Genomic DNA, 18,266 nt, shown 5'->3' with positions numbered 1-18,266 from the left:
TGGACTTAGTACAAAGATCGTTTAGCAGCAATGATGATCTCCCGCTTGGTTCTCAAAATCTTCCTGTTGCTTCAGGCTGCAGACCTTGTTCGGGGACCTTGTGGGCTGTGTAACTTCAGCCACTTGTTGAGAAACATTCTGTTGATTCGTAGAAGAGAAGAAAGCTCCAGGTCTTGAGAGCAACGTGTCCCTGTTGAATGCCTTCCAGGGAAGCAGCTTGAACTTGAGAATGCACTGAGTCCCTAAAGAACTGGCTGTATCTTACTCTGCAGGGATGGAAGGCACTGGCAGCTGGAGGCCGCTCAGGGCTGTAGTCCGCCAGAATTCATCAGCCTGACAGGTCTTGATCCTTTTAGCATTAAGATAAGTGCAAAAAGAATGGCCAGCTGAGTTCCTTCTGAAAAACTGTTATTTTTCTTTTATTGGCTCTAACGTAATTGAGACTTAACCTATTGCTGCACTGGAGACAATAGGGAATTGTCAAATTAATGTTTTTCCCCCCAAAAGGATAGGAATAGATTCAGGATGAACAGTGTGGATTAGTGTACGCTTATAGAATCCCAGGGTTGTTACCATATTGTTAAGACAAGTATATTACTTATGGCTTCAAATGTGTAATTGTGGAAAAATACAGGGGAACATTTATCATTCTTTGTGGTTGTGTACTTCCATTTTAAAATCATCCTTTGAAATGAATGCCTAAAAGTAGGCAGTGAATCTGAAAAATAAAATTAATCTTAGAGTTTCCACTATGCTGAAGGGTAGGGACTCTTATTTTCTAGAGTTTAAAAGTTAGTTTTAAGAACAGAATTGATACCTTTCATCTAAAAAGCTACTTTCTTCAAAATTGAAGATGTTAGGTGCAAAATATACAGCTACTTGAGATCTTTTAAGACTTCTTATTCAAATGCACATGCAGAAAACAGCACAGTCAGCCTGCTGAATTCCCCCAAACTGAGCACACCTGTGCATCCGGCGTTGGTCACTGGGCCCTGTGAGGCCTCTTGTGCCCCTTCTAGTCACTGACCCCCACTCCTGAAAGGGCAGGGGCCTCCTGTCCTGGCTCCAAAATCATAAAATAGTTCCATTTACTTTTGTACTTTATACAAATACAATCATACTTCCTTGAATATTAAAATAAGAAAATAATAATCTTTTAACACTGCTGTCTAGCATTTATCACAAAGCTCCCCCCGCCTTAAAAGTACCATTAGTTCATTCAAACTTCATGTCACCATTTTGATGACGATACCAAGGTTATTATAATCTTTGTAGTGGATTTATAAATACACAGCATTCAGGTACTGAACTTTTCTAGATCCAGTTGGAACCAGTTCAGGCCCCCACTCATAGTGCCTTCACACCCTTGAGTCCCCTAGGCAGACTCATGCCGGCCTCCCTTGATACGTAGTTGACACTGTCTAGTCCCTGACTAGTTACTGACCCCCCTCCCAGTCTCAGCATTCACTGAGCTGTGTTCACATCTTTATCCGCTTGCCACTTGGGCAAAGAGTGGATATGTAGTTGATGAATAGTTCTAAAGCATTGTGGTCTTTCCCAATCAAATGCCAAGAGTCTACTTGAAACCAGTGTTTAGCACTTCTCTTAATGAGGACTTAAGTAATAACCTCAATTTAAAGACACAGCATTTGATAGTGATAGTCTTAATGTACATCTAAAGTTGCATGTTCTTAGCAAAATTTTGGAAGTTGTTTTCTTATTCTCCCCTCTACACGTAGAAACGTCTTGATTGAAATACAAATTAAAGCTATTCCTTGTCTTTGTGGGAGGTGAGTGCGAGAATCATTCCTTTTTATGGCTATGGGTTATTTAAATCCTTTATTCTTTACATGCTGTGTGCATGGCAGCGGTGAACATTTTTGGAGATTCCCCACCTTTCCCCTCTTTTTACCCATGTGGCCCTCCTACAGGCCACATTTCATGGGGTAAATTCTTATTTAGTTTGTTTAAGAAAAAAGTTCCATCTTTGAAGATAATTTTTTACTTCCTTTTGTCAGAAAATGGAAAGTATGCAACAATGTGTTTTCTTTTCTGCTTTAACTGCCAGAAAATTTAGCCAAATTGTAGTTACAACCTTATCTTGGGAGTTTGGCAGCGTCTCTCTCTCTCTCTCTCTCTCTCTCTGCTTCCTTAAGTTGGTTTCTGTTCTGGTTTTTATCCCTGATTGACCTAGTCTACATTTAAAAAACACTGGAAGCTACTGTAAACATTCTTGGGGAAGGAATGGCCATTTGTTCTCTTGGGCATTTGATTTGACACATAGTGTGTTCTTGAATGATCCTAGCTCTAATGAAAAAGGAATGAAATTGGAATAACTGGTTTTCAAAGTCTTTGAGATGGGAAAGTAGGCAAGCAGCAGAGCACAACGATGGAATAGACCGTGGGTTTTTGGAACATGGTTCCTGAAAATGCTTTACTGTAGTTACTGTTTATCAGCATATGGCAGGTTGAGTGTGAGGTCTTTTGGAAATGTCCTATTGATGGGATTGTGGCTGTGCCCAAAGAATTCAGATTTGGCAGGCTGGTTCATTGTAAGTCTCTGTTACTTGGAGCACGCGTGACGTTGTTTTTTTGTCTGTGTGGTGCTTTTACTCAGCCCAATTTTTCTTTCTCTTGCCATTTGTCAAAAATTAAAATGTGCTGAGGTCAACAAAAGAAGGCCTTTCCACTCCCCACTGGCTGGGATCTAGCGTGCAGGTCTTTCCAGTCCGAAGGACGTGGTTGGAGTACTGGTTCCATTCACCACCAGGGCCAATGCCCTGTGTGGTCAGGTGCAAACATGCCTTCCTCCTGGCCTCCAGGGTTAGGCCTGTGGTATCTGTTGATAAGCTATGTAGTCACACGGAGAGTCTTGAAATAATCGAGCTGCTTAGGAGAAAGAGGCTTATTAATTTCAAAAATATAATTTACATAGAAATAGAAATGTATAAGAACTTGCCTGGTTGAAAAATACATCTCTGCTGTTTTCAAACATCCCTATATAAATTACTCTTCCCAACTGCAATCAGTTTTAAAATTTTGCCTTTTGAAAAACATTAAAACATTTAAAATATTTTTTAAAACATTAGGTTATGCTCTGAGTGTTTTAATAGGGGAGTAGCCTTTTATAGCGTCACAGAGATGGGATTTTCGTCTCTGAGGACCAGTCTGCTAGCTGTTTTTACTGACATGCACCTTCATATTTGTTTACAAAGACTGCCACATGTAATCAATGAGATTGCTTAAACACCAATTTAAATAATCTTTTAAAACATTGTACTTATTTGAGGTCGGAGGCAAGTAATTATCCTTGCTCTGAAAATGCATTTCTCTTTGGGAAAATGCAAATAGAAATGTGTAGATAGTGATATTGTTTGATGACTAGGCTTGCGTTATTTTCTCCTGAAAACTATATTTACTAAAATTGTATGCAAATTTGTACTTGGACATTTCCAGCTATGTGTTTTTCATGTGAACTGGAAAAACAACAGAAAACAAATCATGTTTTGGTGAAAACACACATCAATACCAATTTTGGTGAGAATATCTCAACTATTACGATACCAGTTACTTGTATGTTTAAAGTACTGGTGCTCTTATATGAAGGGTGAGCACTGTGGGCAGATCTGGAAGGATTCTCTACAGTCAGAGACTCTTTAAAGGGTTGGCCTTATGCACACCGCAGGGTATGTTTACTGACTGGTCACAACAGATTCCGGTATGGACTGAGGGGAAGTGCTGGGTTATGCAGGGATGTGTATGTTATTAGCCCCAAATTATAGCATGTCAGAGAGGGAGAACATGTGCTGAAGTTAATGAACGACATGAATGGCCTCAGCTCCTCCCCCTAATCCCTCTGGGTGCGTTACTACTGTTTAGACTGGGAGGCACGCATAGACAGCCACGGCAGGATCTTCTACGTGGATCACGTAAACAGAACCACGACGTGGCAGCGGCCGACGGCGCCCCCCGCCCCGCAGGTGCTGCAGCGGTCCAACTCCATACAGCAAATGGAGCAGCTGAACCGGAGGTGAGGACGGGCGTTTCTGCTGCCGCTCTTCTGCTTTGTGGTCGGGCTGCTTCTTACATGGTGCAAAGTAGAAAACACAGTTGTCTCTCTTTCATCTTTGTGTGTCCTGTCATTAAGGTGTAGCTGTTATCTCTTTTGATTCACAGGTTTCATTGAACTTCTGTTGGTTAAAAAAAAAGAATAATAGTAATAGCCACTTCCACACCCACATGCACAGCTGGTTTGGAAATTGGAGATGAAATAAGTGATGACGACCCCTTTAGTCAACCCAAGGCATTGATTTTTAGTAAAGCAGAATGTATCCATTTATAATTTGAAGTCAACAATATTCTTAAATATCTAGAATCTTCATTCATGATGCACCTTTATTGTCAGCCTAAGCTTTTTAAGTACTAATTGCTGCAGAACAAAATGTTGTTCTTTTCTTTAACAGTAGAGGGATTTGGTTTTCTTTGGGTAAGAGCCACAGTTTAATTTTTTATCAATTTGGTAGGAAAATATCTACGCACAACAGACAGAAGAAAAGTAATTTACTTAAACTACAGATGGCCTAGAAGGTCGGGGGGTGGGGGGTTGGGGAGGAGATGGTTGAGGCTGAGAAGGTACTGAGAACACCTGGGCTCCGGGGCCGCGGTTGAGTCCCAGATTTTAGAGGCTGCTGTGATTTGACTCGAAGCTCACGATTTCAGATATCAGAGCATCCGCAGAACCATGACTAACGAGAGGCCTGAGGAAAACGCCAACGCTCTCGATGGGGCAGGGGAGGAAGCCGACTTTCACCAAGCCAGTGCAGGTGAGAGCCTTTGGGTTGGTTTGTTCTATACTCTCACAGAAGTAGAAAAGAAACAAGTAAGGATTTCCAGGAAAGGAGGCTTTTCTTTTAGAAAACTTTTGATTTTCAATAAGATCTGGCAATGCAACTCAAAAAGTAGAATTCACCAGAGACCTCTTCATCCTTGACTTTTTAACAGTACTGAGAAAGTACTCACAACACCAAATAGAATATAAATTACTTTAATCTCTTTGATCTGTGGGATAGTGAAAAAAGATTGAGTCTGGTCACTTAAAACATCTAAGGATGCATTAAAATGTGAATAGTGATTACAAATATTCGATTTCATCTTAGTGTAACTAAGAGCAGTCAGTTTTTATGCATGCATTTTCATCAAAGATAAAAGTATTTGGGGGATAAAATAATATGGCAAATGATGTAGGTGTGCACCAGCGGAGTAGATTTGTAGGGAGTAGATTTGTTTCTGCCGCGTGGCAAGCTCTCCCTTCAAGCCTCTGTGCTCTGCCCCGTCTAGATCTCCGCCGGGAGAGCGTCCTGCCCCACTCTACCTCCAGATCCAGGCTCACGTTGCTGTTACAGTCCCCCCCTGTGAAGTTCCTCATCAGCCCGGAGTTCTTCACCGTGCTACATTCTAACCCTGTGAGTATCAGGTCTGAAAGTGTGTGATGAAAAAGCAACAGGCCCTAGGAGACCATCCTCATGGTGTAATGATGGCAAGAATGATGACAGCTAATGTTTACTGAGCACTAAGTGTGTCTGAGGCACTGTGTTAGCACTATACATGTTTTGACCCATTTGTCCAAACAAACTTATGAATTAGGTAAAAATTCTATTTTTTTATAATTATATTGCTTCTTGTAATTTTTAAAAAGATTTTGTTTGTTTATTATTTTCAGAGAGAGGGGAAGGGAGGGAGAAAGAGAGGGAGAGAAACATCAATGTGTGGTTGCCTCTCACACACCCCCTAACGGGGACCTGGTCCACAACCCAGGCATGTGCCCTGACTGGGAATTGAACCGGCGACCCTTTGTTTCACAGGCCAGCACTCAATCCACTGATCCACACCAGCCAGGGCAAAATTCTGTTTTTCTTTAGATGAAGAAATTGAGACACAGAGAAATTGAATAATACCCCCAAGGTTGTACAGCCTCTACATGGTATCACTGAGGTTAAAATTTCAGAGATATTGACTGCAGAGTCTATGCTTTTAATGGCCACCTTATTTTGCCTGCACAAAAATGACTAGGTATCTGCGCACTGCCTGCAGACAGTGGTCAGGTTGGCCTTTGAGACTGTGGCACATGCTCTCCAAAAGGAGAAAAGTATATACAATCTACATGTTGCGTAATCTGAACAATAAATCAGTAAAGAAAGCAGTATTTGAAAGATGTATGAATTTTGTATCAAAGATCAGAGTTTTTTATTGTTTGGGCGGGGTGGGAGGGAAGACGTAGCAATGTGATCAGGATGAAGTAGATTTAAATTTCCTTCCTTTTACTAACATGCCTCTTCTTTAAAAGGCCTTCTCTGTGATTTCACTACATTCCCGAAAATATTAGTCTGGGCTAAAAAAAATATTCTGTTAACCAGAAGTTATAAGAAACTTCAAGCCTTTTAAATATTGTTCTCAATAGAGAGAAATTATTTTAACTCTCTTCTTTACCTATTTGCTTTCATTTCCTGTAGCTCTGACCTTTGACCGAAATTCTACCCTTTTCCTGATCTACGTTCCTTAAGCAAGAAACTCCTCACAACCTGCCCCCGCACCATTAAATCCTCATGACAACCAGTTTTTCTAACTCTACTCATATGCCCATCTGTTCCCTACATTTATTTTGAAATCACAGCCTGGAGTGGGAAGGTTTTTTTACTCAGGAAACACTGACCTCCCTGGGGGACCGTGAAAACTGTCAGTCGCCTGTTGCCTGGGGGTGCAGCATGCTAATTAATGAAAACATTTCTAGGAAAAAAAAAAGAGGATGTTTTGAAAATATTATCTAATTTATGCTAAAACTTTTGTGAAGAAAAAAATTAGAGTGTGATTGGAAAAGTGTGCATTTCTTTGTGATGCAAGTCTTAAGTTCTCTCACGGAGTAGATAGTGGCCGGCGGAGGCTAAAAATGGAGTAGGAGGCCGGTCTAGGTGGAGGAAATGCACGAGCAAAACAGAAGTGAAAAGTATGTTCCATGTGCATCATGAGTATTTCATTCATCCAATAAATATTACTGGAAATATGACTTTTACTAGGAACTATGGTAGGTAGGGAATAAGATAAAGTTCTTACCCTGGCATAGAGAGAATAAGGACGGCTTTAGAAAGGCGGTTGTAGAATGCTTCTGGAAGAAATAATTTTGAGTGGAAACGTAAAAGATGAGAAATCATCAACCATGGGGAAAGGCAGGGGAAGCTGAAACAGCGAGGGCAGGGGCGCCAAGACTCGGAAAAGAGCGGAGGGGCTGCTGTGTAGTGATGGGAAATGGGAGTGATGTGACAGCACCCGAGGCTGGAAAGGCAGCAGGATCCCCATCACAGATCTGGCTGTGGGATGTGGCCAGGAAGTTGGATCTGATTCTGAGATCAGTGGGAAGCCATCATGCTTCAGTGTGGAAACTGGGGAGAGACAAGAGTGAAAGCAGGTGATGAAAATGAAGGCTTTTCCTTGGCCCAGGGGAAGACCACGATGACTGAACCATGATGTTGGCTTGAGCTGAAGGGAAATGCATGGAGTCAAGAGATGTTTTGAAGGTAGAATTGATAAGACTTGCTGAAAATTGATTGTTAGGGAAGAAGTAAGAAATGCTGTTAGTGCTTTGGTTTGACAAAGGGTCTAATCTTGTTGGACGAGTGGTGCTAATGTGGGAGTACACGGCTTTCAATGTGACTAAGTATGAGGGAGACCCAAAGAAAGAGGTTGTGTTTCTGGAAGGTGTTTAGGTAGAACTCAGTGGGCAAAGGGGGATTACTCCACAAGTCCCTGGGGGCTGAGGGGGTGCCTTGCTGACCATATTAATTAGAGCAAGGTTGTCTCAGCTGCACATGGAGTGAGGGAAACACTCCCCATAGAAGTCCACTTGTATACAATCCATTCATCGTGGCATGAGCTGACAAGAACCTGGACTTGGAGTTAAGGAAATAGAGAAGAAGAAGGGTTGAATGTGAGAGGGATCCCAGGCAGTGAGCTGGCAAGATTTGGCGAGTAAATAGACTAGTAACTGAAGATGACTCTGAGTGTTAAGGTAATTGTGGGGAGCAGGGAGGTGGGTGGAGGTAGAAGATGGTGTGGGGGGAATAAATGGTAAGGTAAAACATACAACAAAAATGAACTAAAATATATAAATAATAAATAATAATATATAATTAATGAATAATAAGAGGAAAATTGGAATGAGAAACTTGTAAGGGAATAGAAGAACATAATGAATTTGACAAAATGGATTATATACCTTAGGAAAAATAGAGTAGACTCTAGGGAAAAGTAGAAGTCAGCATAGTCCTGTCACCAGGGGTTGTAGGTGAGGTTATTTGTGTGTACGTATTTACTGATGTTAATGTATTCTATCTTCTTTCATTGGCTTTGCTGTGTAAGTATAGCATCTATCCGGCTTTACTGCTCATTATCTCATGGTTTATAGGTTTAGCTTGGAACAAAGCAGACATGGGAGGAGGGTGAGCAATGGCTAGCATAGTAGCTGTGCTTACATTCATGCACGAGGGATTAGAGTTACCATTGATTCCCTATTACATCCCAGGCACTGTGCAAGGCCCTGAGAAACAAAAGCAGCTGTGGGTCCGGGGGCCCTAGACTTGAAAACATGCCAGTGCAATGAGCAGTTGTGAGTGCAGGACGGAAGGCTGTAGAACATGCCCTGCTGGAGTGAGTGATCAACTCCAGGGGGAGGGCTCATAGGAGAAGCCATGGGTGGATTTGCACTTAAGATGGGTTTTAAAGGTTGATTAGGAACTTGCCCTAGAAATGAGGAAGGCCAGGTTATACTTGGTAAAAGGAGCATTTGCAAAGCGAGAGATTCATGAAATGGCATGGCTGTCTTGATAATTACTACAAAAGAACTGAAACTGGATTATTAGTATAGCAGTTTGGTGTTGCTGGTGTGTTGAAAGCATAGGACACTAGTGAAAGTCAGATTTGATCCTGGAAAGGATATAGGCTTTGAAGCCTTTATGGGAACCTAGCCTCATGTGAGGGACAATTGTAGGAGATGGTGGCTGTCCTGCAAGGAAGAATGGGTTAACATTTGGAATTGTCACTCTGACAGAAAGTATCTTGCTGCGGTAGGAAGAACTTTGTGCTGGCAGTCAGATAAAACACATTTTCCTTTGTTGTTTGTTCATGCGTTCATTCAGCCAGTATTTACTACACACCAGTGATTTGCCTGGTTCAGTCTAGACTCTGCGGATAGAGTGGTAAACAAGACAGAGTGGGATAAAGGCGACAAGGCAGTGGACAAGAAAAGACAACTCACAGTTGCAATGTGGCACGAGGCAACTGAAACAGTATAGGTGACTAGGCCAGGGTGACTTGCAGACTAGTGACTGGAGGCAGTAGCTTTAGAGCAGGTGGATGGGAGCCATATTCAAGCTGTTGTAAAATATCAAGGAGCCAGGAAGGTAAAGTCTGGAAGCAGAACCTTCCTTGCCAAGGAAGAGCAAAGGCTTTGGGGCGTGTGTGAGTTTGATGTGCATAGTAAGGTCAGGGAGGTGAGCAGGCTTCAGAATGCAAGGCTTTGTGATCCTGCAAGGGCTTCATTCCAAATGGACTTGACTCTAGAGGGACTTCCTGTAGAGATACAGTTGTGATTTTTAAAAGCTTCTCTCAGTTGCTCTGTGGAGAATGGGGTTTAGGTGGCGAGACTGGCATCAGGGAGACAAGTGGAAAGACCCTGTGTGTAGAAGGGGCTCGGACTAGTGCAGGAGAAGCAGAGATGGTGACAAGTGAATGGTTACAGGACATATTTTGAAGAGAACACTGACATTTTTGCTAATAGATTAGAATGTGGGGATGAGAGAGAGTAGGGCCTCCAGAAAGAGCTACTGACTGGGCGGTAGTGTTCAGGGGGTTGCTACTAAATAACCAACCTGCTCTCTGGGAAAAAATGTGTGTGTATGCATACGTATGTGTAAATATATTCATACATGTGTAATATAAATTTTACTGGTGTAAAGCATGTGTAGCACACAGTTTACAACTAATAACATATACGCAGAATGCGTTTGTTGATCTTTGCTGAACTCTTGTCTCAGCGTTCACTCTGCTGTTGTGACTGGTGAATCAGTGTACTTCCAGCACAAATGTGGTTGTTTATGTTAACAGCTGAGACAAGTGAACAAGGGAGGCACATGCTGGAACTTTACATTCCCCTGTAAACAAGGTCAGCGCCTTCTTTGTTGAGCCAGATAGTAGGTTTTAAATGCTGGACTTAGATTTCTTCATTTTGTATGTGTATATTATTTGTTTTGGAACAGTACAACTTGAGGTTCAGTCTGTATTATTAGCATATTATTTTCTCCACCAGCTTCTTAACTTTAGACACTATGTACAGAAAAAGACAGTAAATTTCTTCTGTAAAGGGACAGTGAGTAACTATTTTCAGCTTTCAGGCCAAGGACAGCGTGCTAAATGAGTGGACATGGCTGTATTCCAATGAAACTTTGCAAACAGAGCCAGCCCGTGCCTGGGTCTAGACTTTAGCCACTGCTAGTCTAGAAACCCATGAGATAATGTCAAGGCTTGATTAGCATTTACTGATTGCTGTAGTGTTAATGTTCCCACAGTGGCCAATTTCAAGTTACAGATATGACCTCACTAAGCACTGAGTTCTAACTTCTCTATATGGGCTTTTCTGTACAAGTTCCCTATCACTATACACAGTTTCAAGTGGAGGCCAGATGAATAGTCATTGGCTTATGGTATAAGGCTGCTTTTTTTGCAATTGAATTTATTGGAGTGACATTGGTTAAGAAAATTATATAGGTTTCAATTATATAGGTGACAATTCTATAATACATCATCTGTATATTGTATTCGTTACCCCAAGTCAGGTTTCCTTTGATCGATTGTCTTTTTTCCTCCTTTTACCCTCTTTCGCCTCCCCCCACACCCCTTTTGCTCTGGTAATCACCATACTGTTGTGTTGTTTGTTTGGTTTTTTGCTTAATCCCTTGACCTTTTTCACCCAGCTGCCTCTCCTTCTGACCGCTGTCAGTCCGTTTTCTGTATCTTTGAGTCTGTTTCTATTTTGTTTGCTAGCTTATTTGGTTCATTGGACTCCACATATACAAGGGCAGACCCCAAAAAAGGGAATTATCTTCTGGAGGATGGGCCCCTTGTAGTACAGGTTCCCCCACTAGGGAAGTGTTCTAGGGGCCCATCTGTATCAGTGTACCAGCTGGCGTTGTTGTGAGAGGCTGCATTCAGCTTCAGTGAATTTTTTTTGAGGACTTTCAGCACATTTGCTAGAAAGCACATTCAGCACATTTCATGATGGGTGATCTATGAGTGCATCTGCCCACACCGTGCTGAGTGTTCAGCACTTTTGGACCAAAAACAGCATGGCCTTCATGCCATATTCACCTGATCTCACTCTGAGAGACCTTTTTTGTTTGTTTGTTTCTCTGGATGAAAAAAGTTCTCAAAGGAAAACATTTTGCCAATGTGGAAGAGGGGAAACAAAGAAAACAGTAGAAGCACTAAAAGGCATCAAAATTGACGAGTTCAAAAACTGTTGAGCAGTGGAAAAAAGATCTCAGGTGTATTGCATCAAATGGAATTTACTTTGCAAGTGACTGAAGTCTAAATGTGAGAATAAATACACAATTTTTTACAAATAAATTCTGGTTTTTGGGGTTCCCCACAAGTGAAATCATATGGTATTTGCCTTTCACTGACTGGCTTATTTCACTTGGCATAATATTCTCCAGGTCTATCCATGTGGCCACAAAAGGTAAGATTTCCTTCTTTTTTTACAGCCAAGTAGTGTTCCACTGTGTAAATGTATCACAGCTTATTATCCACTCATGTACTGATCGGCACTTGGGCTGCCTCCAAATCCTGGTGATTGTAAATAACACTGCAATGAACATAGGGTAGCATATATTCTTTTGAATTAGTGTTTTGGGTTTCTTTGGGTATATTCCCAAAAGTGGGATCACTGGGTCAAAAGGCAGATTCATTTTTAATTTTCTGAGTTAACTCCGTACTGTTTTCCGCAGTGGCTGCACCAGTCTGCATTCCCACCAACAGTGCATGAGGGTTCCCCTTCTCCACATCCTTGCCAATACTTGTTGTTTGCTGGTTTATTGGCAATAGCCATTCTGACAGGGGTGAGGTGGTGTCTCATTGTGGTTTTAATTTGCATCTCTCTGATGATTAGTGACATTGAACATTTTTTCATATGTCCAATGGCCATTTGTATGTCTTCTTTGAAGAAGTGTCTATTCAGGTCCTTTGCTCATTATTTTTTAAAGATTTTATTTATTTATTTTTAGAGAGCGGGGAAAGGGAAGGAGAAAGAAAGGGAGAGAAACATCAGTGTGTGGTTGCCTCTTGCACGCCCCCTCCTGGGGACCTGACCCACAACCCAGGCATGTGCCCTGAGAATCGAACCAACAACCCTTATGGTTCACAGGCCCACACTCAATCTACTGAGCTACATCAGCCAGGGCCCTTTGCTCATTTTTTAATTGGATTGTTTTGTTGTTGTTGTTGAGTTGTTTGAGTTCTTTATAAATTTTGGATATTAACCCCTTATCAGGTGTATCATTGGTGAATATGTTCTCCTGCTCAGTGGGTTGTCTTTTCATTTTGTTGATGGTTTCCTTTACTGTTCAAAAACTTTTGAGTTTGATGTCATCCCATTTGTTTGTCTTTTCTTTTGTTTCCCTAGCCCAAGGAGACATATAAGAAAAAATATTGCTATGGGAACTGTCTGAGATTTTGCTGCCCATGCTTTCTTCTAGGACTTTTATGGTTTTGCGGCTTACGTTTAAGTCTTTAATCCATTTTGAGTTTATTCTTGTGTATGGTGAAAGTTGGTCTACTTTTTTTTGCACATATCTGTCCAATTTTTCCAACACTAATTATTGAACAGACTATCTTTACTCAATTGTATTTTTTGTCTTCTTTGCTCAATAGTAATTGACCATAAAGTCATGAGTTTATTTCTGGGCTTTCTATTCTGTTCCATTGATCTGTATGTCTGTTTTTTTGCCAGTACCTTGCTGTTTTGATTACTATGGCCTTGTAGTATAGCTTGGTACAAAGCAGCAATTTTTAAACTTGGTAGACTTTTATAAATAGATGCAAACATTAGAGATTCTGGTTTAAAAGGTGTGGAGTAGGTCCTAGGAGTCTTTCCTTCCTTCCTTCCTTCCTTCCTCCCTCCCTCCCTCCCTCTTTTTTAGGATCCCTTAAGTGATTCTGATATAGCTGGTGTGTGACCTATAATTTGGGATTTCCAAGTATAAAGAAATGTTGTGTTAAATGACCTCATTGCCTTTGTCATACCATAATTCATCAGGACCTTTGACAGCTAACTTACTGTAACAGTGCAAATAGACTCAGTCAGTAGCTTAGAGGTTTTTTTATTTGGTTTTATTGTTATCTTTGTTTTTCCCTATTCTTTCCATGGGTGTGATTTTAAAACTTCTTTTGCTGGGAAGCCCATCTTGATTTCAGGTAATTCTTTTTTAAAGCGTTTTAATTGTTTTCTTCTTTCTACCTGAACTGCATTCATTACTGACTTAAAAATGATCCTAGCCATGCGTCTCTGCATATCTTTAAGATATAACTTCTGTTGGGTGTAAGAAGGCTTTTTCCCCTGAGTTACATACGGCAGGAATGATAGTAGCTGGACTTTCCTTCCCAGTGGTCTCAAAGTATGACTTTATGTGGATAAGTCAGCCAGTTTTTGGTAAAGGGCATTACTTCCTGGAATTTTTTCCCCCTAGATTAGCGGAAAATGTTACAGAGCAAACTTTTATTTCATCTCCTTATTCTAAGATTTATTTTCAAGCCTTTTTTTTTGCTTGAATTGTCTATGATCTAAGTGTTCCAATAAATCCCCTATTTATATTATTGAAAATGTTCAGTATACAAAAGGAGTATATTCATTTGAAAACTTTCCTAATTCCTTTTTTATGATTTGAAGATATCAGTTTATGTTATAAGCTAGCCATAAAAAATTGATTGATTTCATGTAGCAGTAGTTTACCTAATCATCTTTATTGAAAAGAACAAAATTAAGTAGACTATGTGGTTGTTATAACTCTAAAGGAAAACTTGAGAAACAATTTTTTTCTGTTTTGCATTTTGGCTGCTTTAAGATATGTTCTACTGCCCTCTGTTGGTTGTTTTCAGATTTCTTCCGAAATTGTCCTGATAACCCATTTCTCCTGAAAGCTCAAGATTTAATTGTTAGTGCCATGTCTTTTATAGATGGTATGCCTGTGTTTGTCTAGTAATTGCCATACATAAATGTATTCTTTATATGCAGCTGAATAATGTTTCTAACAGACATGCCAAAGAATTATTACTCTGGCTTTTAAATAGCTCTAGAAATATATTAATTCCATCATATAATCTTTTTAGTGCTAAATAAGAAAAACATTGTTGTAAAATATAAATATATTTCTGCAAGCCAGGAACTCCTGCTGTTAAAAACTAGATCAATGGAGAGTTTACAGTTAGTTTGGTCAATAAGTTAAATTTTCCCTCCGTTTTACTCCTTAGCTAGATGAGAGCAATGTAAAATCCCTATATTAAAAATGTAGACAAGCCACATAAGATAAAAATAAAGACAGACGGTGTAAGAAAGAGCTGATTTCATAACCTAGCACACAGTGTTACTTGATTGTGTTTATAATAAATTTCTTTAGTGAGTAATGTATACAGATGGTGACATCTGTTTCCACAGGTGAGAGACATTTGCTATAGATGCAGTGGTATCTTTCAAGTGTGAATTCAGAATACCTGTTCTTGGTGAAGGATTTTTGAAATATGAAAGACAGACTTTGTTTAGCAGTACTGTACGTACCTGTGTTATTAAACAGAACAGAATTAGATGAAATCAAGAGCAGGCCAGGTAATCCCGGACACACGGTCATCATAAAACCAACCAACCAAAATCCCTGCCACAGCCTGCAGCCTGCCACAACTGCCACAAAGGGACTGGCTTCACTGGTAAGAACTGAATGTTGACATGTAAGATTCTTACCCTGCTGCCAAATGACAATTATAGTCCCCTCGGTTTCTTTCAATATTTTTGACTTCTAACATCTCAACCACTTAACTAAACAAACCACATTAAGTTCTAAGGCAGGGATATCCAACCTTTGGCGTCTCTGGGACACACTGGAAGAAGAGTTGTCTTGGGCCACATATTAAATACACTGTGACACATAATCACGAAAAAATCCTCATGTTTTAAGTAAATTTACGATTTTGTGTTGGGCTGCATTCACAGCCATTCTGGGCTCATGTGGCCCGTGGGCTGTGGGTTGGACACCCTGCTAAGGGATGTTATTTTAATAAATTTTCACACACAAAAAATTCAGGTGATCATTCACTTAGCCATCAAGCATTTATTTCTTGCTAGGGAGACAAGAATCAACCAAGAGGAGGGTTGGGAATGGGAGTTTGGGAACAGAGAAGGAATAACCAAAATCACACTTTAAATCACATCCATGGAAAATGAAACTCATGCCATTTAGAGATCATTTAAGGGGCTCCATTGACTGTTAACTACTGCCTACGGGCCTTAGGTGCAGTCGCTTCCCAAGCGAGACCATTCTATGTGTTGTCAGGAGACTGTGCTAAAAAACAAGTCCCATTTGCCCTTCCTAATCTACTTTTGTTTCGGGTCGAAAATTGTATTCCTTTGCTGCATCTTCTCCTATAAGACCAAAACAAAAAAAAGAACAATCCCAACACAGAGAAGAATCCTCGTCCAGTTAGAACCACTTCCCCCAGAAAGAGTAAATGCCTCTTGTCTCTTAACCCACAGCGCGTCACTGTCAGCTCCATGAAGATGAGGCTCTTGTGAGCTGCTCCCACCTGTTCAGTGTGTCTTGCTCTTTGGGCCCCTCTCACTCTTATCTCTGCTAGTTCTGACAGTTTGTTTCGGTGTTTTCACTGCCCCTGTGGCCTTTGTTTTCCACACTCTACTTTCTGCCCTCAGTGAACCTCTTCCTCCCACCTTCCACTGTAATTTTCCTTCCCCATCTTTTTGAGTGATAAGGCTGTGCTCACCTCTGTATCCTCAGGGTTTTTAGTTCAGGGCTTCGCACATGATTACTGAAAGGTTGTGAGCCCCTTCTTCAGTTAATAGAAAGTGGGATTCTGGCCCAAGATCTTCAAAGACCTCAAAGTAGAAAACAATTTTACTACTATCATTCATCTGTTACAAGTATTGTGGGTATAATCCCTTACATATTCGTTTACTAGCTTTGTGTTTTTATAGTTATTTTTACCTCTTCGTAAATCTTTTATATCCTTATTCCATCGGATTTGAATCCTACACACTTGTGAAGAAAGCAGGACAGTTGTTATTATCCCACCCTAGAGCTGAGCAGATTGAGGCAGGGATTAAAGACTTTGTCCCTGTCCATGGGTGACAGGACTGTGACTGGACTCCACACTGTAGTTCTGTGCACTGTGCTTCTATGTTAGCTGGAGCATGAATATCCTTTTAGAACCATATGTAAAAAGATACACACACAAATAGTATATATATTGAATAATATATGTAAAATATATTTTAAAAATAAGCATATATGTAAGTAAACATGTATGTAGTTTCTTTATTAAAATGTAGCCGTCTGCAGCATGTTTCTGTTTGGCTTAAGTGTTTTATGAATGCGGACCCAAAACCCCCCAGAATTTATTTATAAAAATTTATATATTTATTTTCATGAGTTTAAACTTCAGGCACCTTCAAAGTACTCTCCATTTGATGCACTACACCTACTGAGACATTTTTTCCACTGCTCAACAGTTTTTGAACTCTTCAGTTTTGATGCCTTCTAGTGCTTCTACCATTTTTTGTTTCACCTCTTCCACTTTGGCAAAATGTTTTCCTTTGAGGACTTTTTTCATCCGAGGCAACAAAAAAATGTCTCCTGGGGTGAGATCAGGTGAATAGGGAGGGTGGAGCACTGGGATCATGCCATTTTTGGTCAAAATCTGCTGAACACCCAGTGTGGGGTGGGCAGGTGGGCACATAAATCACCCCTCATGAAATGGGCAAATGTGTGAGTCTTTAAAAAAAATTCACTGAAGCTGAATGCAGCCTCTCACAACAGTGCCAGCTGGCACACTGATACAGATGGGTTCCTAGATCACTCACTTAGTGGAGAAAGCCTGTACTACAAGAGGCCTACCCTCCAGAAGATAATTCTGGGGTTTTGGGGGGGTCTCCTCTCATATATAGGCTCTAAGAGTCATATACATGTTATACAGACTTGTAAAACCAATGGTGCTAAAGGTTGTTTGCTGGTTACTAATGAAAGAAATCTTTCTTGCACTTAATGTGCTTTGGTAGATGCTTTTTGCAAAGATCAGTTGAACTTGGCACTATGTTACCTGTCTCACTGAGTGGAGAGGAGGAAGATGAAAGGACATAATTAGGTTTAAGACTAGCCTAAGACTCCTGTGCTTAAAGAGCTGTGCAACCCCAGGGAATTACTTCCAGCCTGAGGCTGGGACAGGTTCCTTCACCTAATTACTACTACTTTGTGTCCTAATGAAGTTCTGCTTCTTCTTTTTAGTGGAGTATTTCTGATGCTCTAGATAAAGAATCAGGATGTGGCCAATTTAGTTACTTTAATGCAGGGGTGGGGGGAGATAGAAATGAGAGGATCAAGAGATACACCTATGTTGAACAACAGTTAATGTAATGTTTTATCTGACAGAGTTATCCCACCATAATTTGTCTCCGAAGAGACTTATTAGGGAATATGACTTGAAAGCTCATTACCATTGCCTCCAGACAAGTTAGTGTGGTCTCAGGCATCTGAGCTTGCAATGGCTTATGTGAAAATATATCAGCAGCATGGAGCCAAATGCAGAAAACAGATGCCTTGCTGATTGCACGTTAAACTCCAAGGCAGGTCAGCCATAGGCTAAACTATTAATTAGCTAACGTTTGCCTCTGACAGCCTTTGACGTCTTTTATTAGCCTCCTTCTCTGCTTTCATGGGATCACCTTCTTATTCTCTCATGCTCTCTAATTGCCCAAAGCCCCTGCGTAGGCCTGCCTATTTTGGCACTACTCTGTGCTCTGAACCTCCCCATTTCTCACAGCCATCAAAACCTCCTCTCATTTAGGCTGCCAGGTTGAAATACGACTTCAAAATATTGTATAGTCAGATGTATTAAGGAACTGTAGCACACTAGTGTTTGAGGATGGTGCACTGTGGCCTCCCTTCCTT

General features: G+C 40.7%; 1 protein-coding gene across 7 annotated transcripts in view; it reads left to right on the top strand.

The window, feature by feature from the left end:
• Window positions 1-18,266, top strand: part of HECW2 (HECT, C2 and WW domain containing E3 ubiquitin protein ligase 2) — a 352,275-nt gene that overhangs the window by 230,453 nt on the left and 103,556 nt on the right. For all 7 annotated transcript variants that reach the window (XR_008426201.1, XR_008426199.1, XR_008426200.1 and 4 more), the window contains 3 exons: window positions 3,880-4,030; window positions 4,720-4,823; window positions 5,338-5,462. Coding sequence is in view for 4 of the 7 variants with exons in the window: in XM_053918895.2 (XP_053774870.1) it covers window positions 3,880-4,030; window positions 4,720-4,823; window positions 5,338-5,462 (380 nt within the window). In the remaining 3 variants the exon portion in view is untranslated. The remainder of the gene's footprint in view (window positions 1-3,879; window positions 4,031-4,719; window positions 4,824-5,337; window positions 5,463-18,266) is intronic.

This window comes from Desmodus rotundus, chromosome 2 (assembly GCF_022682495.2).
Source record: "Desmodus rotundus isolate HL8 chromosome 2, HLdesRot8A.1, whole genome shotgun sequence".
Lineage (NCBI taxonomy): Eukaryota > Metazoa > Chordata > Mammalia > Chiroptera > Phyllostomidae > Desmodus > Desmodus rotundus.
Note: the sequence above shows the minus strand (reverse complement) of the source record. Positions and strands in the feature narration are given on the sequence as shown.